This window comes from Equus asinus, chromosome 13, assembly GCF_041296235.1.
Source record: "Equus asinus isolate D_3611 breed Donkey chromosome 13, EquAss-T2T_v2, whole genome shotgun sequence".
NCBI lineage: Eukaryota > Metazoa > Chordata > Mammalia > Perissodactyla > Equidae > Equus > Equus asinus.
Window position 1 is genome coordinate 14,355,369 of NC_091802.1, and position 21,205 is coordinate 14,376,573.

The following is a 21,205-nucleotide window of genomic DNA, read 5'->3' on the forward strand; positions in this document are numbered from 1 at the left end:
AGAGGGTGAACTCAAGCAGAGCGGTGTCCTGGGCCCTCCTGACCCTGCCCAGTGGGAAAGCTGGTCAGAGTGGAAGGTCCAGGCCTCGAGACCCATGCTCAGCAGCCCCCTGGGTTTCCCCTGCATCCTTGCGCCAAACTGCCCACCTCTTCTTCTGCTCCCGCTCCCAGCAGAGACACCTTGAGGCTATAAATAACATGATTGTCTAAAGGCCTGAAATCCACAGGCTTTGAACAGGCTCCACTTTAATCAGGGCCACCAGCAGCCAGGCTGAGGACCCCAAGCTGAAGCGGCCTCGTGCCGGGAGCAGGCTCAGGCCCAGGCCTCCCGCGGAGGGTGCTGACAGCTCAATTCCCAGCCCCGCCAAGGGCGCTGCCAGCTCTCTAGCTGGGAGCGAAGAAGTGGCAGGTGCGGCTCGGCCAGGGTCCCTGAGCCACAGCCAAAGGTGGGACGAGGTGCTGGTACTGTGGAGGCCGAGGGGAGGGGTGTGTGCAGGGTGGGTGGGACCTCCTTGCTGCAGGGAGGGGTCTCAGGGGTCCTCTGTGGAGGCACCGGTGCCAAAAAGCAGCCTTTGGCTCTCCATGTCCTTGTTGTCCGGGGTCCCTGTGGGAGGAAAAGAAACAGCCAGCCCCACAGGAGCCAGAAGGTGCTTTGGGACCAGGCCTTCGGTACAGCCTGTCAGGAAATCCCTTAGCTTCCGTCTTCAGGATAAGTTCCAGATCCACCTCCATGGTCCCAGCCACAGCACTGTCACCTGATGGCTACAGGCTTTCCTATGGCCTCTCTGCTTCAACCCTGACCCCCTACAGTCTGTCCTTAACGCAGCAGCCAGAGTGGGGCTTTTACAGTGTAAATCAGATGCCTCGGGGGTCCTCCATGGAAACCCCACAGCAGCTCCCAACTCACTCAGTTAAGACCACAGTCCTCCAAGGGCCTCCCCAGCCCCCCATGCTCTGGCCCTGTTGCTGCCACCCTCGTCCCTACCACTGTCCCCCTTTCTCCCGCTCCAGCCACACTGGCCTCCTTGCTGGTTCTCAAACACATCAGGTACGTTCCCACCTCAGGGCCTTTGCACCAGCTGTTCCCTCTGCCAGGAGCACCTTCCCCAGATGGCTCACTCTCTCACCTCCTCCAAATCTTTGTTCCACTGTCACCTGTGCACTGAGGACCTCTGACTACCCTTTCAAAAACTGCAGGCTGCCCCGCCTGTTCCTCTCCACCCACTCTCCTGCTCCATGTCTCTCCATAGCACTCATCACCTCGAACATTCTCCATCTTTGCTTTTTTGTTTGTTTCTGTCTGTCTCTCCCTCCACAAGGGCTTGGACCTGGCATTCTCTCCCCAGCATCTGCTCCTTGCCTGGCACAGAGCAGGGGCCTAATAACTCTTTTTGAATGAATAAATGAGCTGGCTGGGGGCTCAGGGGGTGGCCAGTGCTCCCGGCTCCTACAGGGCTCAGCTCTGAGCCTGGCATGGGTGCGAGGGGCGGGGGTACCTGTGCAGGGCTGCTGGGCCCGGGCCTGGTCCCCCTCCAGGTGCAGGGCCGTCAGCAGAAAGCAGCCGCCCCCCAGGGCGAGGACGAAGGTGCAGCACAGGAAGCTCTGCTGAAGACTGAGAAAGCGCTGCAGGTAGGAGTCGGGGCGCCCGGCCCGCAGGGCGCTGGAGAGCTGCGAAGGAGAGAGGCTGGGTCTGCAGGGCCCAGCGGGCCAGCCTCCAGGCCTAGCCTGTGCAGTGTTCCCCTAGACCTCCCCCCAACACACACTTAGGCACACCCGGAGCCCAGCCACCCACCCAGCCTTACAAGTCCAGTGAGGTAGGGGCTGCCAGCGTCTCCCAGGATGTGGCCCACCGTGATCTGAAGTGCCTCTGCTGTGCCCCGGCACCTGGGCACCACCACGGACTGCAACACACAGGAGCACCAGGGGAGCTCCCTGAGCGAGGGCAGAGCGGATGCTCCCTCACACCCACCTCCTGCTCCCACCTGCCAAGGACCTGCCTGGAGGTGGGACGGGCTGGCCAACTGAGTGGCGTGGAAGGGAGTCAACACCCCCAGTGCCTGAAGCCAGAACATCAGGCCCCTCCAAGGCTCAGGAAGGCTCCCCAGTCCCCCAGGATGGGTAGGCCAAGGCCCCTGATGAGGGCCACCCTCTTGATGCTTTGCTCTTGGACCGGGAAGGGACCAGGCATGGCTGTGACAACAGTAATGGGGCATCCCAGCTCCAGGGCCCAGGAGACAGCAGTGCAGGCTGGCAGGGTGAAGGGCGGGTGCACAGCCAAGTGTCTGCATGTGTGGGCACCTAGGCGGGTGGCACAGAGGACTCAGCCCTTCTCGCAGGAAATTCAAGCCCCCTCTGGGCAGAGAGCAAAGGCAGCCTTGCTGGAGAGGCCCACACGACTCCGTGGAAGAGGGGAGAGAGTTTAAGAAGATGAATTCTGGAGTCAGATCATCTGGGTTCCAATCCCAGATCCCCACTCACTAGCTGTGTGACTTTGGGCAAGTCACTTTACCTGTCTGTGCCTCAGTCTCCTCATCCCGAGTGGGGATAACAATAGCACCTTCATGGAGGGTTAGGTTCATGATCATGCCCGCCTGTGGTACCCGGAGCCTTCATGTGGACATCAGACGGAAATAACGTTCTATGACTCCAGGAGGCAGAATGCTTCCAGGCGTTCAAACATGCTGTGCCTTCTGCCTGGCAAGCCTTTCCCTCTCCCATCTAGCTGGAGCATCCCTATTTATCCTTCAGGACTGATCTTTGGGTCACCTCCTCCATGAAGCCTTCCCAGAGTTCAGGTGCCTGCCCTGAGCTCCCACAGCCCCTGTGTGCACCCCTAACTGAGTGCACGTCCCGCACAACTGGGAGGGGTCTATCCTTGTCCACCTCCCCTTACCCCTACCTTGTTTGGGCAGCAAACCTCCTGTCTAATTTCTCTTGAGGTCCCTGAGGTACAGCAAGGTGCCAGGCTCAGAGGGGACTAGCTGAAAGTTTGCCAACTAAATAAGTCAAGTAGAACCGTATGGGAGACAGGTCCCAGGAGAAACCCTGCCAGAACCCAGGGCTGCAGCGGGGGAGGGAGGGAAGGAGGGAGGGAGGAGGGGATTCAAGCAGAAGCCACACAGTGATGCAGTCCCAACATGGCAGCCGCAGGGGAGCCTCCCACCCCAGAGCCTTGACCCCAAGACATAGGTGCCTGTAATCTGAGTCACCAGAGAATAACAGCAATGACAGTGATAATTACTAACGTTTGTTAAATGCTTCCTGTATGCATTTTATATATCCACTCAACCAACCCGTGAGGGAGATGCAATTATTATCCACGTGTTACAGAGAGGAAACCCTCCACAGGGAGGGTAAGTAACTTGCCCAGGGTCACCCAGCCAGGAAATAGCAGGGCTGAGATTTGATCCCAGGCCTCCTCCAGGGTCTGACCTTTGACCACTCTGCTGTTAGGAGCCTTCCCAGCAATGTATAAGTGTTTGTTACAGAACATCGGGAAAACGCAGAGAAGGATAAAGAGGACGAGTTCGTCCGTGGCCCTGCAGACAGGTCTCTGGCAGAGCGCGGGGAAGGCCTTCATCCCGGGCAGGGGATGGAGGCAGCAAAGGGGTGGAGGCAGGAGCCCAGGGACAGGAGCTGCAGGATAGGGAGGGGAGCCTTGTGGGGGGCAGGGCAGAGGGTGACTGGCTGGTCCCGGGGTCACTGGCGCTGAGCCACTCTGCCCAGGTGCTGAGAGGAGCGGAGATTCCCACCCATCACCCAGACTTGCCAACAGGCCTAAGAAGGAACTGACCACAGCTTTGCACCTTCCAGAAGTGCTTCCTTCTCACCCCATAATTATGTGATTACTAACTGGTGGTTCTGGGGAGAAGGGCAGGGCCTCCCAGAGGGTGGGCCCTGAATGTCCAAAAAAGTCCATGCAGGGGCCAGGGCTGCTCGGACCCTCGGAATAAGGCCCAAACAGGCTGGCCCCTTCCTCCCCTCCCAGGAACCCCAACCTGCTGGGCCTGGACCAGCCCCCGCTGCCAGTGGCAGGAGAGGCAGGTCTCCCCCAGCCTGTTATGGGTCCCCGTTGTCTCCATATAGCCATGGGGCCAAGGCTGGGACCTGCCAGCAGCTGGAGAGCCAGCAGGTAATTTAAGAAGTTAGAGGCTTCTGGGTTCCTAAAAATCCAGGCTCACTCTATTCTGAGACAAAAACACCTCAGTTTTGACTCTCCTTTCTTAGAAGAGCTGTTCCCTTTATAGCCCGGGGCATAGCCAGCACCAACCAAGGGCCTGCAGAAAGGCAGGGTCGCAACCACCACGTGCAGACTCCTCGGCAGCCTGCCTCCTGCGTGCCTCACTCAGCCCTCAGACACCCCTGGGAGGGGGAGACAGACGAGCCAGCGAGCAGACGGCTACCTGGGGGCAGAGGGCAGGGGAAGCATTGAGACACAGGCGGAGGGAGAAGAGGAGGGTGATGACCCGCCAGAGGGAGGGGAAATCTGCTGAGGAGGTGGGAGATGAGCCTGGTGGCTGGATTCCCGAACCCCAGAGGACAGACCTGGGAGAGGCAGTCAGTTCCCCCTCTGCTCCACCCCTCACTGCTGGGGGCGGCTGAGCCAGCTGTAGGCCACCCCAGGAGGAGCCCGGACAGACAAGAGGGTTGGGAGGCAGCTGGAGACCCCATCAGTGGGTTTGGGGAGGCAGGGTGCTCAGCCTGGGGGGATGCAGCCTCAGGAGACACAGTGTCAGCATTCCAGGGAGCAGGACCCTCTGAGGCCCAGCCGGGCTAGGGGGAGGCTGCTGGAGGCGGGTCAGAGTTGGGCCTTGGCTGTGACAGAGCCAGGTCCTTTTCATCAACAGAGCTGCCAGGAGGCAGGGGCTTCTCAGGGTCCAAGGAGTGAGCTCCCATCAGAGGGGTATGTAAACAAGGGGGTGGACTACACCGGTCAGAAGTTTGCAGAGGGTTCGTGGAAGGGGAGCTGGCTGCGCTAGACGAGTGTTCTCCAAGTATGCTCTGAGGATCATCGATGTCAGGATCACGTGGGAAGCACTAGAAATGCAGGCCCCTGAACCCAAACACAGACCCACTGAATGAGGCTCGGAGGCCCCAGGGCCTGGAAGCCGATTTGTAACAGGTTCCCCAAACCTGGTTCTTACACTCAGTGAAGTTTAAGAACCGCTGGACCAGAGAGCTCCTGAGGGCTCTTCCCCAGAGAGAATCTGGATTCCCCTCCTTGTGGGTAAGCGGATCAAAGACAGCAGTGTCCCCAAGACAGGACTGACACTGAGGACAGCGAGCCCACTCTGCCCCCTCAGGAACAGGCACAATGAAGGGAGCAAGTACCAGCTCCTTCATCCTTATAGCCACGGCCAGGGTCCCCGCCCAGAGAGAGCTCCTGTGCCTCAGGAGCAAGAGCAGAACAGCAGATGGGACCTTCCTGCACTTTCTGCCACACCCGGTCCCCACAGGCTTCCCATCCCTGCCCTGCTTCCTCCCAGCCCGGTCCTATCCCCTGGTGGCCCTCTCTCCACTTCTTCCCTTCCTGCCCTGGCCCTGCCCCCCCCCCCCAGGCTGCTCCCGTCTCACCTCTAGAAAAGCAAAACCAGCTTCCTGGGACCCTCTGCCCACTCCAGCCCCCATCCTCTCTCTCTTCCCCGCTCAGCGCAGCTTCTTGAGGAGCTGTCTCCGCTCAGGGTATCCTTCTTCACCTCCCGCTCTGTCCTCACCCGGCTCTGAGCCAGCGCCTGCCCCTCCACTCCACAGACCGGGCCTCCACAGCCTGTCCCCGACCTGCATCTGCCCGATGCATCTGCATGTCCCCTCCCTCCTCGAGCCCATCCCTGTCTCTGCCAAGGTACTGAGCGCCAAGAACTGCAAGGACTGGTTCAGCTCCGACCACCAAATCTTTGGCTACGTGGCTTCAGGAAAGGGGGAAGGCAGGGGAAGGTGGGCAAGACCTCTTGGGGAGACAAGCCTTGCTGAGATGAGGGCTGGAGGCCTCCAACCCAGGGAAGGACCATAGGGAGCACAGGGTAGGCTGGATCACATCCAGCCTGGCCCCCTGGGCAACTCCGGCCAGCTCCCCAGCCCAGACAGATGGGTGAAACTATGGCTGATCAGCCTCACAGGTCCTCCCCTCCTCACCACATCCCTGCCCCCAACACACACACAGCTCTTGGAAGAGCCTGGCTCTGCCAGGTTAATCATTGTCAAAAGCACAGACGCTGGGGGGACATGGGCAATCTTCACATATCTGCAGGGCTGTCATGTGGAAAAGGGAGCAGCACACGGGGCAGGCGGGGAAAGAAGGAGGGGCAGGTGTCAGCTCCGTCTGAACCTCCAGAGACAGAGAACGGGCCATGGAGGTGGGGGGCGGGGAGTGAAGCTCCCTGTGCCTAACAGTGGGCCCCTCACTACCCAAAGCGTTTGCCAGCGCTTTCCCGTTCGCGGAGGCCTTCCCCACGGACTGTCTCGCTCACCCTGCCAGGCCAGTTATGATCACCCCTTTTCATAGACAGGGAAACTGAGGCCCAAGGCCATTCAGCAGGTCTGTAGCTTTGTCTGGCCGGAGCCCAAGTCTGCTTCTGGAGGTTGGAGAAGACCTGCCAGGCCTGCAGCTGATACACCCACCCAGGAGTCAAAGACGGGGCAGCCCTGTCTACACCCACTGAGCCTGGGCCAAGGGAGGGGGCAGAACCTCTAGGCAGGGAGTGTTCAGCAACAGTAGTGTTCAAGCAGGCCTTGTTGGCTTATCAAATGACTACGCCTCCCCATAGCCCTGCCACACTCAGATCCCAGGATGCAAGGGTTTCCCCAGGAGACGGACCTCGAGAAAGCGAAAGCTCTGCATCGGGTCAGTGCCCAGCGCGGGCGGGGCATGCTCTGTGCCAGGCCTGCACAAAAGCTTCACACAGGTCACCTCGTTTCGCCCCCACGACGATCCATGAGGTATTTCCATCCCCATTTTCCACCCGGGGAAACCGAGGCTCAGAGAAGCTCAGACACACCAAGTGACTCGCCTGGGTCACACACAGCCAGTAAGTGGTGGAAGAGGCAGGGCTGAAACTGTGTCTGCTTCCTGAATCCAGGTTCACCCTCAGGACAGTGCTCAGCTGACGCCAGGCCACCCTGGGTCCTCTGTGCCCAGCACCGGACAATGTAGGCTGCCAGCAGGCAGGAGGGGGGCTCTCAGGGTGCCCCTAGGTCTGGGACCCCATGCTATCCACACGAGTACAGCCCGTCAGTGTTCAAAGTCCCTCCTCCATGTCTCCTAGGAGTCAGGGAGGCTGGATGGAGAGAGTGAGGCTCAGGGAGGGCGGGGCTGACTCTGGACCTAGCAGAGTCGTGTGGTCGGGACAGCATCAGTCCTCATGGCAGCTTGAGCCAGCCGCTTGCCTTGCAGCCTGTGACATGGGAGCTGGGGTGGCCTGGACCCACCTGGGCTCAGTGGCAATAGCCCCAAGGTCTGGCATCCCCATCTGCGTGACCAGAGTGGAGGCCAAGGAGCCTGCTTGCTGAGTGTGGTCAAAGAAGAGGAACGGAGAGAGCCCCGGAGTCAAAAAGCCTGGGCCCCAGTCCTGGCTTAGTGACTCTGCATGCTGTGTGACCTTGGTCCAGGCACCTGGCCTCTCTGAACCTACATTTGCTCATCTGCAAAATGGGGGTGATGGTCAGAGGAGATGTTTGAGAGTGTCAGCGAGGCCCTGGTCCAAGGTAAGTGCTCCATGACCTTGGTCTCCTACCCTGTAGTCTCTGAAGCACCCCCACCACCAACCTCCAGGTCACACAACAGCAGAGATTCAGCCCTGAGCTGGACAGACTCCAGCTCCCCCTGCTCAAGAGACCCCAGGACCAGCCCCCCATTCCAGCCCCCACACCTACCAGCAGGATGTCAGCAACCACTGCCCAGTTACAGGACAGAAGCAGCTCCCCAAAGGCCAGGAACACCTGTGGACAAAGGGCGGCCAGGTGAGGCTCCCCAGACCTCAGTCACTGACCCCCCACACTGTCGCTTCCCACCTGGGGAGACGGAGACTGAGGCTGTGCAGAGGAGGGCACTGTTAAGACTTACTGGGGTGGGTGGGTGAGGTCCGGAGCTGTTTCTCCAGTTCTGGCAGCCTCGATGGGAGATAGACCTTCCCATCTGGGCAGGCTGGCAGGCACGACCCAGAGTGGAGAACAGCACTCTCCCTGAGGGATGGCCCCCAGGGCCCAGCCCTTGAGGTCACCCGTGGGGCCCCAGGGGACCATAGGCTACTTTCAAAGGTGGGAAACAGACTCTGAGAGGAGAAAGGCAAGGCACTGCTCAGGGCTGGCCCCTACTCCTCTGTGTTCCCCTAAGGCTGTGGATACTGATAAGGTGTCTACTGTGTGCTTGCCCGCCTGCCCCGCCCAGGCACCCCGTCAACAGCCCCTCCCAGGCCGTCCCCGTCCCAGACCCCCAGAGAAGGTGGGGAGGCAAGCAAGGCCGTGACAGTGAAACGGCTCCCAGGGCAGGGCCAGGGCTTGTCTGAGGCCACCAGCTGGCCCAAGCCAAGCCAGCCTGGAACCAGAGGCTGCCGGCCCCTGTCCAGCACCCACCTCCTGCCCTGGGCCCCTATGGGGTACTGTGCCCTTGTGTGCCCAGCCCCTGCCCTGCCCCATGTCTGCAGTGACTGGAGGTAGCTGTGGGCCTGTCTCTCCCTGAACCCCCCACCTCGTGCCAAAGGATTAGGACAATCCTCACGCTGCTCACTCAAGAAGAGTCTAATGAAGCAGCAAGGAGAATAAAGTCTCATTTCTCAGAGCTTCTAAGAGCTTATTGCTGGAGTGGAATTAGTCATTCCTGGAGTCACGGGGCTCTGGCTCCCAAAGGCCTGCAGGCACCCAGGAGAGAGGAACCGGAGGACCACTGTTTGCATACCTACTATGTGCCAGCCACATCCACTTGCACCTGTCTAACCTCTCAGCCACCTCATAAGGCAGACATCATTACACCCATGCCACAGACGAGGAGACTCAGGCCCAAGGTCACACACCAAACTTTCAGCGAGCCCCTCACCTCTGCAGCTGGCCCTGGGCAAGGTGAGGAGCAGGAGGCTGTCGGGAGGGGGCCTCAGCAGCCATGGTGCCAGGTGAGGCCGGCATGAGGGAAGTCAGAGGAAAGCCCAGGAAGGGGAGGGCCTCCAGGTGGAGGTGGCGCTGAGCAGAGCCCTGAAGGATGGGCAGGATGGGCCGATAAGAGCCCCGAGGCCACCAGACAGAGAACCTTCGTGAGCAGAGGTAAGGAGGCAGTGATGCACCCACTGTGCAGGGTGAGGCAGGAATGTGGCCCAGTGCTGCCAGGGAGGGCAGAATGGACCAAGGAGGGGGAGGAACTGTGTGTCTTCTGGGGCTCCCCGCACTCAATCTGGGGGACCTTTGAGGGCAGGGCGGGTCTCCCTCCTGGCCTAGGGCGTGGGGCTGGCACCCACAGGGGTGGAATCAGGAAGTCACTGGCGGGCAGGCGGCAGGTGGGGCCCAAGCAGGCTGCAGACCGGCATTCCAGCTTGACAGAGTCTGCCTACCCGGCCTCCTGGGGCCACACAGAAGCCCTCACTTGCCTCTTGCCCAGACTCTGCCTCCACCTGCACTGCCAGGCCCTGCCCCCAACACCTGCCCCTCCCCTTCACGCAGTGGGCGCCAGCCAGCCCCCTTTTCGTCTCTGCCCTGTCCTCCCCCACCCCCCCACACCCACAGGACATACTGAAATATACCTTTTCCTTCCTCCAGCCAGAGCAGGGTGGATCTCAGCCCCAAAATAGAGCCGATCAGAGGGAGGCCGCAGCCACAATGGGGCCTTTCAGGAGAACAAGCCGCCCAGGATGCCAGGTTTCCTCAGACACACCTGGAAACGGCCCGCGACACCAAATCCCGTCTCCACGCTGTGGCTTGGAGGGGCGAGGGGCCAGCGGGCAGCCGCCTCCTAATCCCATAATTACCGAGGCTCCTGAGGCAGCCGCCTGCCGGGGCCCAGGGAGGGGCTCCCCAACAAAGGGCTGTGACTCCTGGGGTGGACGGGCCCCTGCCCTGCCCTGCCCTGCCACAGGGTGACCCTGGGGAGGTCACCTGGCTCTGGGCCTTGGTTTCCCCAACCGGACAACCATAGGGTGGCCCTGATGCTCTGCCAGCCTCCTCCAGCCCCAACAACCTGAGCTGCTGAAGCTGGGAATCTCCTTGGCACTATTTGTGTTCCCCCCAGGCTGCGTGCAAATTGGGTCTCAGAGAGCAGTGTCTTCCATGACCAATTAGGACTTGGGTTCCACAATTAAAAAATAAAAACACAAAGGGCCCTGGGGGGCAGTAAAGTCACCGTGAGGAATTTCGCGCACTGTTCAAAGCTTCTCCCACATGGCTGCCTCAGCCCACAGTCCCAGGCGCCTCCTGGACACCATCCCCTGGAAGGCCACAGGCACCGCTCACTGACCAGGTCCTCACACCCATTCTCTCCTCTGGTTCCCCCACCCCGACATCGCTGTCCTCGCCCAGGGTGGTTGAGGCAGTCAGGACACAGGTCCCAGGCATAGACTGGCTGCCAGCAAGATGCTGAAGCTGCTTCTTCCCTGGGATGGCCGGTTGTCCCCTGTCACTCAGGCCAGACACAGGGAGGGGGAGGGGAGGCTCCCACATGCCTTGTTCGCCCTCCCACCCCTCCAGATTCCTGTCCCTTCTGCATCCTAAATGTCCCACAAATCTGCTCCCTCCTCCCGTCCACTGTTGCTGGCCGGTCCAGGCCTCCTCCCTCTCTCTCTTCCTCGCCAGTTTCCCAGGCCCCACCATCCCTCCTGACGCCAGCCCTGGAGGGGACTTCCGAAAGGGAAATCTGACTGTGCCCTTGTCCCCTTAGCGCCTGTGCATGCTTCCCTGCACCCTGACTTATTCCCGCGGGTGACAGGGCCTGGGAACACTGCCTGGAGCCTGAGAACCCTGGAGCCCCTCAGCCCCTGGCCTTTTCCATTCCAGGCTCAGGAGGATTTCCCCCTCGAGCTGGGACAACGATGATGCATATCCCTGGCTTTAGTCACCCCTGACCAGAGAGGCATGCACACATACAAACACATGCACTCACACACACACGCAGCCACACCAGCATGCACAGACACGTGCATATGCAAGACCTCACACATCCCTCATGCACAGGGGCTTCAACACACGTGCACACTCATGCACACATCCATGGACACTCATAACCTGGGACACACACACAGGGACTCACACAGCATAAGTATATGCATATGCAGGTAACAGGTAAGACATTCAAAATATTACAACATGTGTGGCAAGAATACCAACCACCCAGGCGTTGACTGTAAACACTGGTACAGGCTTGCTCGGGTGAACTAGCTGAAAACAGCCTGGCATGGACACGTGCACACTGGTGGTTTCATAATATGGACAGCAAGTTGTGCACACACAATCATACATGCGCACACCAGTATACATGTACACAAACATGCTCATGCCTTTGCACTCAAGCACCCACCACATGCACACGGATTCCGCACCCCTGCCGCCTCCCACACGCCACTCGCAGCGGGGGAGAACGGGCGAGGGGACCCGCGGGCAGAGCGAGAAGAGCGGTCCCGTTCGCCATGAACGTCCGTCCCTCGTCTGGCACGGCTTAGGCCCGGCCCGGGAGAGCACAGCATCACCACATCGATCGGCAGCATAACGCGAGGGACCCCCGAGCAAGGGAAGGCCGGCGAGGACAGCGAGCGGAGGAGCCTGCTTCAGCCTCACCGACCCCCCTCCTCCTCCAGCAAGCGCGGGCGACGACCCCAGGACGAGAACGCCTGACACGCACTGGCACGGTACACACCTCTCCTCGTGTACACCTGCACACACAGGTAGGCATGGGCAGGGAGTGGAAGGAAAGAGGGGGCACCTACTACAGAGAAGGCTCAGCCCCTGTGGGTGGAGGGGGCAGTGTCTTCACCTCGGTCCATCTCAGTCTTCCACTTGGGCAGTAAGTGATCTCTGAACTGCAAAGAATGGATCCTGGGCCCCACCAGGAATGGAGAAGGCAAATGTCCCCCCGTCCCGGGCTCACAGAGACTAGGGTGGAGCTAGGACCCCATCCTCCTCTTTCAGGGATCAACTCCTTGCCCAGCATGGCTGAGCCACTCAGGACACAGGCCCCAGGCACAGACTGGCCGCCAGCAAGCTGCCGTGCTGGCTGGCACGCTTTGCCCCCTGGGCCTGCCAGACTATAATTGCAGGGACTGGCTTCAGGGCATAAGGGCACCGCCCAGCTCCGGAGGCTGGCAGCAGCCTGACAGCCTGGTAGGCAGGCAAGTGGGGAGTGAGGCAGTGAGGGAGCAGAGCTCCAGTGTCCTGGAGAATTCAGCTGAGACTGTGGGCTCTCCTCATAGGCTCTGCTGCCCATCCAAGCAGAGACACCTGCTAGATCCTGGCAGGGAGGGGCCCTCAGAAGAAGGGCGGGTGGGCCTCTCTTCGCCCCTCTCAGGCAGTCCCTGGCAAGGCTGGTTACTCCAGCCCAAGATGGGAAAGAAAAAGGATCTATCCAAGAAGCCCCCCAAGGGCCAAGTCTAGGAAGTGGTAGGGGAGCCACCCAGAGCTGCGGTGCCTGCACACTCCAGCTGTCTGGGCCACCCACAGGCGGGAGAGCAGATCCCACGGCCATCCCCAGAATCCTTAGGGGACCCTGACTGCAGCTATGGTGGACACACATCCTAGCTGATCCCTGCCAACTCCCTCGCAGGTTGGGCAGATCCTGGGCCTCCAGCCCTGGTCCTTGCCCAGGAGTCTTCAAGGCTGAGAAGGGCCACATCCCCTCCAGGATGTAAAGGCCTCGGTGACAGCCAAGCTGACTCTGCTCTGTGTGGGGGTGGCCCCATCCCTCCTTGGGTGGGAAGGGAACTCGGAGTTATGACCTAGCTTGGGCTGAAAAGAGCCTTAAAGATCATCTGGGCCAATTCCTGTGTAAAGATGGGGGATTGAAATTGCGTCACAGACTTCCCTTCTCCCCAAAACTAAAAAATAGTTAAGTCAGAAAACACTGTTTTTCACCAAAGAAAAGAATAAAACCTAATGAGATAAGCACTAAATATTGGCAGCCAAGGGAAAAAACAGACGATTCCAGAGTAGAGAGTATAGCCCTTCCCGGCTCCCCCTCCCCAAAGCTATCCTACAAAACCCGTGGATCTGGAGGGAAATAAAAAGAGTGGGGTCCTTTCTTCCTGCTCCTCACTGAGAACCAGTGGGACAGGCTGCTAGGGAGAAATGGGCAAAAGTGGAGAAAACGAACAAGGACTCCAGTTCCTGACTCCACTCCAGGCCTGAGCGCAGCCCTCATCCCAGATGGGGGTCCACCTAGTAATTAAGTAGAATGCACCCTGTGATGGAGCATTTACCCAAATCCTAGAAGACAGAGCAGAGCCCAGGTGTTTGAACAAAGACGTCTCAGGGCCTCACCTGAGCCCTGCAATTCCCTCAGGTGACAGAAAACCTAATGTTCGGCTCTCAAACTGCAGCCCCCTTGGAGAAGAGAATGGTCACAGGGAAGGCTGGAGGCGAGTCAAGAACAGAGTCACCCACACTGTCAAAGCAAATTCAGTTTCTGAGCAGAGCTGCCCACACCCAGGCTGGGGGAAAGCATTCAGCACAGAAACTATGCAAATACACAGAAAGAGGGAAAGAGAGAAGTGAGGGGGAGGTGGGGGTAAGGGAGAAGGAAAAGAAGGAAGGAAGGAAGGAAGGAGAGAGAGACAGAGAGAAAGCGGCGAGAGGAAGAAGAGAGAATGGGAGGTAGGAAGAAAAAACAACCCAACCTAGAAGACAGATGACAGGAGAAGGAGCAAAAAGAAATTCCTTCTAGTTGCTTCAAACTATATTGAACATTAATTCAATAAAGAAAGAGCTCAAAGATGAAATGAACACCCAATAGGAGGAGATATAAAGGGAAATGCAGATGTAAGGAAATAAATGAGGCGGGGGCAGGGGAGCAAAACAGCAAACAACATTATTACAGAACTAGTAAATTAAAAACAGCCAGAAACAGAATAGACATCAATGAGGGTAGAGCTGCTGATGAAGAGAAAAGCCTTGACATAATCCCACTGACTGACGATTTTTTAAAAGACAAAGAGAAAAAAGCATTTAGAGAGAAGTAAATGACATGGAAGACAGATAAAGATGACCTGGGCTGGGACTAGGGTGCAGCAAGCCAGGCCCCTAGGGCTCCAAATTTAAGGAGGCGCTCACTCTTGGGGTTGCACAAGTGCAGAGTCTGTACCTGAGAGTGGGTGCCTCCTTAAATCTGGGGCCCTAGGGGCCTGGCCTGATGCACCCTAGCCCTAGCCCTGAAGATGATCTGACACAAGTAAAAAACCCAACAAATAAACAAACGTAAGAAATCATTCAAAGAGATAAAACGGGGAAGGAAGATACTCAGACTGATTCAAGAATACTGTTTCAGGGGGCCGGCCCTGTGGCTGAGTGGTTAAGTTCACGCACTCCACTTCATCAGCCCAGGGTTCGCCAGTTCAGATCCTGAGCACCGACCTACACACTGCTAATCGTGCCTTGCTGTGGCAGGCATCCCACATATAAATAGAGGAAGATGGGCACAGATGTTAGCTCAGGGCTAATCTTCCCCAGCAAAAAGAGGAGGATTGGCAGTGGATTAGCTCAGGGCTAATCTTCCTCGGGGGAAAAAAAAATTCTTAACGAAATCTACCCAGTTAGGAGCTAAAGCAGAATAAAGAACTCAGGAGTGACGAATCTATGTGAACAGACTCATAATGAGCATCGCATCTTTTTAAATCTGGGACTATACTGTCCAATAACTCTGAGGATTATGCTTAGAGAGTAGGCTGTGAGGGTTAAAAATCTAGAAAACATAAAAATAATAGTACAACTAACATCTATCAGGAAGTTGGGGAGAGAAGAAGAGGGGAAGGATGAGAAGGCTGGCGCTCTCTTTCATGGTTGGGATGCATCAGTGAGTCCAAACTTTTAAAATTAATTTGAGGTTCAACACTTCCTTTGATTTCACTTCAGTTTCTCCAGGTAAATTCACGTAAATTAATTACACACATTGTATGAGTCCATTTACATGAAATGTCCAGAATAGGCAAACTATAAAGGCAGAAAGCAGATGAGTTGCCAGGGGCCGGGGGAGGGGCAGGTTGGACGGAAATGTGGAATGGCTGATAATAGCTATGAAGCTTCTCTCTGAGGCAATGAAAATGTTCTAAAATTGATGTAGTGATGATTGCACAATTCTGTGAATATACTAAAAATCCCCGAATTGTCCATTTGGAATGAGTGAATTGTATGGTATGTTGATTATATCTCAATAAATCTGTTTGCAAAATTATACGATCATATGACCCCAGGTTAATAAAAATATCTCTAAAAACATAAATCTGTGTATCTGCACAGAGAGAAACGTATAGAATGATGGTCACCTAATTAAATAACAAAAGCGGAAGCAAATAGGCCAAGATGTTGAGTAGTTAATCTGTGGGATGAGAACATGGATCATTGTTATTTTCTTTGTGTTTTTCTGCTCATGCTTTTGTTTTTAAATTCCCCCCGAATACAAATAGAAAGGTCATTTGATACAAGGTGGTGGATTGAATTGGTCCCAACTCTTGGCTTCCGTGTGGCAGAATGCTGTGCCCACGTCCAGGGCAGGTGGAGTCCCCCAGAGCTGAGTCCTTGGTCTGTTTCTCTTGGCTCCCTGCTCCTTGCTCCCTTGTGGTCTCTTTCAGTCTCGTGGCTTTAAGTAACCAGCTGGACCTCTCTCCTGAACTGCAGACTCATATATATCCAGCCGCCTCTTAACACCTCCAGTTGAAAGTCCTAAGAGGCATCTCAAATTCCACAGTCTAAAAGTGAATTCCTAATCCTGCTCCCTCCAAAACCAAAACCCTGCCCCTCCCTCCATCTTCCATCTTTGTAACCCGCAACCCCTTCTTCCGCTGGTTCAGGCCAACACCTCCGGAGTCATCCCAGACTCCTCCCTTTCTTTCGCACGCCACACCCCAGCCTTCAGGAAATCCTGTCGATTCTATTTCCAAAATACACCCAGAATCTGACCACTTCCCCACACTTCCTACCCTGGTCCAAGCTGCAGTCATCTCTTGCCTGTGTTACTGGAAACCTCCCAATCAGTTTCCCTGTTTCTGTCTTTGTCCTTTTTCATGCTATTATCAACACAGCAGCCAGAGAGACCCTGTTGAACCACATGGCAGATAGTTACAAAACAGCCCCCAATTAATCATGCTTCCTGGCCTTCACCCCCTTGTAGAGTCTCTTCCCACAGAGAAACGGCACTGGCCTGACACCTCACTCTGACCACCAAAACAAGTCAGAAGTGACACTGGGCAGTTCCCGGCCTGGGCCTTAAGAGTCTGCAGCTTTCACTTTTGCTTTCTGCCCTGAGATTGCCACGCAAGACTGGTTCAGCCTAGTGGACAATGAGAGGCCACCCAGAGGAGGACTGAGGAGCCCCAGCCGACAGCCAGACATGAGTGAGGTCAGCTTGGATGTTCCAGTCCAGCCAATCTGCCAGGTGAAGGCAGCCACATGAGTGAGCACAGGTGTAACCAGCAGAAACCATCCAGCCAACCCACAGAATCATAAGAAATAATAAACCATGGTTTTAAGCCACTAAGTTTTGGGACAATTTGTTACACAGCAATAGTTAACTGATACAAACCATAAGTCAGATCATTTCACTTCTGCACTAGAAATCCTCTAGCGGTTTCCCATTTTACTTAAGTTTGAAGCCAAAGTCATTGCAGACACAGGCCCCTACACTGTCTGCACCCCCACTGCCATCACCTCTGATGGTCTCTCCTCTGCTCTTCCCTGGTTCGCCCCACTCCAATCACGTTTCCTCAAACCCACCAGACATGCTTTCCCCCTCAGGGCCTTTGCACTTGCTGTTCCCTCTGCAAGGAGGGCTCTTCCCTGCCCCACCCTCATATCCATGTGGTCCTTCCCTCACTTGCTTTAGGTTGTTACTGAAGCATCATCATCTCAGTGAGGCCTCCCTTACCACCTTGCCCTGCCCCTGGCCCTCTTCTTGTCCTCTTTCCTTGCTCTGTTATTCTCCACAGAACTTGTCCCCATCTAACATACCGTTTATTACATACATATTTTTGCCTGTTTTGTTCAATGCTGTATCCTCAGAGCCTGGAGCAGTGCCTGGCACACAGGAAGTATTTGGAAAATATTTGATAAGTGAGGGACCATTTCTGCTCATCCTGCCTCCCAGCCACCTCCCCACGGCCTCGGCTCTGCCCCTTGAAGCCTCTGCTCCCTCAGCCTCTGAGGCCCAGCAAGGGTTTGAGGGTGGAGACTCAACCCCCGCCGAGGTTTCTCACCCGTGAGACTGGAAGAGCAGCATGGAACAAGAGAACCCTGGGGGGCCACACTTGTGGGGGCTTCACGGCCGCGTGCGCAGACACCCCTCCCCACAGTGTTGGACATCAACAGGACCCAGAGCACGGGGGAGGAGAAGCCCTTGCACTGTGGCAGATTGTAGGTTCCCATGACGGCCACTGCAGTATTTCCACGTGCTCTTTCAGATCACTGTTAGTCCCCATCGAAGGACTGGATCCATCTTCTCTCCCCGCGAATGTAAGCCAGACTCTGTGGCTCAAGTGAGGAATAGAATGCAGTGAAAGTGATGCTGTGCAGCTTCCAAGGCTGGGTCAGAAAAGGCAACACGGCTTCACCTGGCTGGCTCTCTCAGGGCACTAGTCCTTGGAACCCAGCCACCACGTCGTGAAGAAGCCCAGGCCACATGGAGTGGCCACAGGCAGGTGTTTCAACCAGTAGCTCCAGCTAAGGTTTCAGCCAAGAGCCAGCATCAACCACCAGACAGCCCCAGCCTTTGATGATCCGGCCCTCACATCCCGCCTAGTTAACCCCAAATGGGAAAGAGATGTTATCCCTGCCCCCAACCTTGCAAAATAAGTGTTTCAAGCCACTAAGTTTCACTACATATCCATAATAACTAGCACAAGCACAAAAGTTCATTTAGCTTCTCCGTGAAACCAAGAGGTAAAGATGAGCACTCCCATTTTATAGCTGAGAAAATTGAGGACCCGCAAAGTCGAATGTTGCCCTAGCTCACACAGCTAGTAGGTAAAGAAGCAGGAACAATGTCTAGGTCTTGCAGACGCCTCAATGCCCATCCCCCAACTCCTGCCCCTCCATCTGGACCACAAGGCCCACCCAAGGAGGGACCAGGCAGTGTTCAGCCATGTCCTCCAAACACCAGGCCAGCGACGGCAGAGCCCCCTGCCTTGGGTTCAGTTCCTCCTCTGAGCACAAGCGCTTTCTCCTCTGAAGGGCAGCCACTCTGGGAAGAAGGCCAAGCAAGAGGGTGAGAGCCAAGACCTGCTGTGCGTGTCTGGATCCCAATTAACAGCCGAGAAGTCCACTTCCCCTGCCAAGGGGACTGGAAGGAGGGAAGAGACGGAACACTCTGCACCTGCGGGTGGGCCACAGGGCACGGGCTCCCCCAGGGAAGGCCCAAGACCAGACTTTATATGCCTAGGAAACCTCATCGCCATGAAACATACAGCACGACTTGGCCCCTACTTCGGGAAACTTGGAGGCAGGCACACGATGCCGCCAAAAACCCCTCCTTTCCATGCAATGCAGCTCCAGCCACAAAAGCAGTGAGGGAAAAGCTAACTCGGCTGCAGACACTCCCGTGCGCACACATCACACACAATTATCTACTTCCCCTATACACGTGTATGTGCACAGATATATATACAAAACAGCACACGTGGACACACTCATATACACGGTGCATATATAGAATGAATATACATGTATATGCAATACACATATAGCACGACTGCACAGCCCCACAGAGATGTACACAAGAGCACACGTATCCACACTCATATTCACACACCTGAATGTATTCACACTCAGATGCATGCACACACGCGCACATTCCCATGGGCCCTTCCCAAGAAGCCCTGTCAATTTCCCTGGGAGCCTGTCAATCTCCCCAGGACTTTCAGAGAAAGTGCAGGAAGAACTCTGGTTCCTACAATCTGAGATGGCGAAGGGATGGATGGACTGACGGATGGATGGCTAGACAGATGGAAGAGACTCAAGTAACTCTTCCTGTTTTGAAGCTATTTTGAACAGGTCAATTCCTCAGCCCCCTTTGGATGCCCTTTCTGATACTGACCCTATGGTTCCCCCAAACCTGGTGACAATCCTTCATGGTGGACTGAAGGCAGTTCTACCGGTTGAAGTTTTAGGGGTGACGTCATGCCCATGAACACCAGACTCCTGTATCCAACTCTCTACTAACACCTCCACTTGGATGTTGGCCTCCCACCACAAACTCAGTATCTATAAAACCAAGCTGTCAACTTGTCCCCCAAAAAACCCCACTGCTCACTTTCCTCTCCCAGGTCATGGCCTCTCCCTCCTTCCAGCTGCACAGACCAATATCCTAGAACTCACCTTTGACTCTTCTTTCTCTCATACTCTGCACCAAATCCATCAGGAAATTCCAAAAGCTCTACCTTTAAAATACATCTATAATCCCACCACTTCTTACCATCTCCACTGCTGCCACTCCTGTCCAAGGCCATCACTGCCACTTGGATTATGGCAGTAATCTAACTCTTCTCTCTGCTTCTGCCCTTGACTCCCCACCCCAAGTCTATTCTCAACAGAGAAGCCAGAGTGACTCTATTAAACATAAGCCAATCACAGAAAACAATAGAGACAAATCAATAAAACCAAAGTTGGCAGAAAAATTGACAAACTTTTAGTTAAACTGACCAAGAAAAAAGGAGAGAAGACTCAAATTGCTAAAATCAAGAATGAAAAAGGGGACATTACTAACAACATTATAGAAATTAAAAGGATTATAAAGGAATAGTATGAACAATCGTATGCCAACAAATTAAATAACCTAGACGAAATGTATAAATTCCTAGAAAGTTGCAAACTACCGAAACTGACTTAAAAAGAAATAAAAGCCTTAATTAACCTATAACAAATAAATATTGAGTCAGTAATCAAAAAACTTGCCACAAACAAAAGCCCAGAACCAGATGGCTTCATTGGTGAATTCTACTAAACGTCTGAAGATGAATTAACAGAAATCCTTCACAAACTCTTCCAAAAACTGGAAGAGGAAGAAACACTCGTCAACTCATCCTGTAATGCCATTACCCTGATTCCAAAACCAGACAAAGACATCACAATATTCCTTATGAATATAGATGCAAAACTCCTCAACAAAATACTAGCAAGCTGAATTCAGCAACACCTAAAGATGTTTATACACCACAACCAAGAGAGGATTGATCCCAGGAATGCAAGGTTGGTTAAACACACAAATAGCAATCAATGTAATACACCATATTAGCAAAAGAAAGGACACCCACATGATCATCTCAATGGATGCAGAAAACATAAGTCGGATCTCCCACTCCTCAGGACAAAACCCCATCTCACTTTCAGGAAAAGCCAGTTCCACCTGATGCCCACAAGGCCCACGTGATCTGGTCCCCATCACCTCTCTGTCCTCCTCTTCCTCTCTCCCTGCACTTCACACTCACCACAGTGTCCTTCTGGCTGTTCCTCAACCCACCAGGTATCCTCCTGCCTCAGGGCCTTTACGGTTGCTGTTCCCTCTGCCTGGAACTTGCTCTCCTAGATATCCACGTAATTCACTCCTTCACCTCCTACTGGTCTCTACTCAACACCCCCCTTCTCCATGAGGCCCCTTTGGTCACACTACATAAAATTACAGCCTTCTCCCCCAACCCCCGCACCCCACTATCTCCCTTCTCCACTCTATTTATCTTAAGCTTTTATTATCTGAAATATTGTGAACTTTACTTATACATCTTGCCCGTCATCTCTCTCCCCAACTAGAATGTGAGCTCCCTAGGGAGAGAGCTATTTCAGTCTGCTTTATCCACCACTATATCTGTGGTATTTAAACTAGCCTGCCACTCTACAGGCTCTCAATAAATACTTGAATAAATGAATGACTGCAAATAGCTGGTTACTCAATCATTCACTCAGCAGGCAGTGATCACCCCACCCCACCCCAAGGGCCGGACACCGTGCTTTGGACTGAGAAAGATTGGAACCAACTGGGCCCAGCTGGGAGAGGGGGCAGAGAATAAGTGACCACGCCCCGAGGAAGACAGCGCTGAGGAGAACGGAGG

General features: G+C 55.3%; 1 protein-coding gene across 8 annotated transcripts in view; it reads right to left on the reverse strand.

Moving 5' to 3' along the window:
* Positions 1-219: 219 nt before the first annotated feature.
* SPNS3 (SPNS lysolipid transporter 3, sphingosine-1-phosphate (putative)) overlaps positions 220-21,205 on the reverse strand; it is an 88,180-nt gene continuing 67,194 nt past the window's right edge. For 3 of the 8 annotated variants that reach the window (XM_070482545.1, XM_044745143.2, XM_070482544.1), the window contains exons 9-11: positions 7,869-7,934; positions 1,802-1,900; positions 1,033-1,667 (exon numbers count right to left, since the gene is read on the reverse strand). In XM_070482545.1, coding sequence (XP_070338646.1) covers positions 1,176-1,667; positions 1,802-1,900; positions 7,869-7,934 — 657 coding nt within the window. In that variant the 3' untranslated portion in view covers positions 1,033-1,175. Of the gene's footprint in view, positions 604-1,032; positions 1,668-1,801; positions 1,901-7,868; positions 7,935-21,205 lie in introns of those variants that run through there. The other 5 variants (XM_070482546.1, XM_070482548.1, XM_070482547.1 and 2 more) reach the window with 5 other exon arrangements.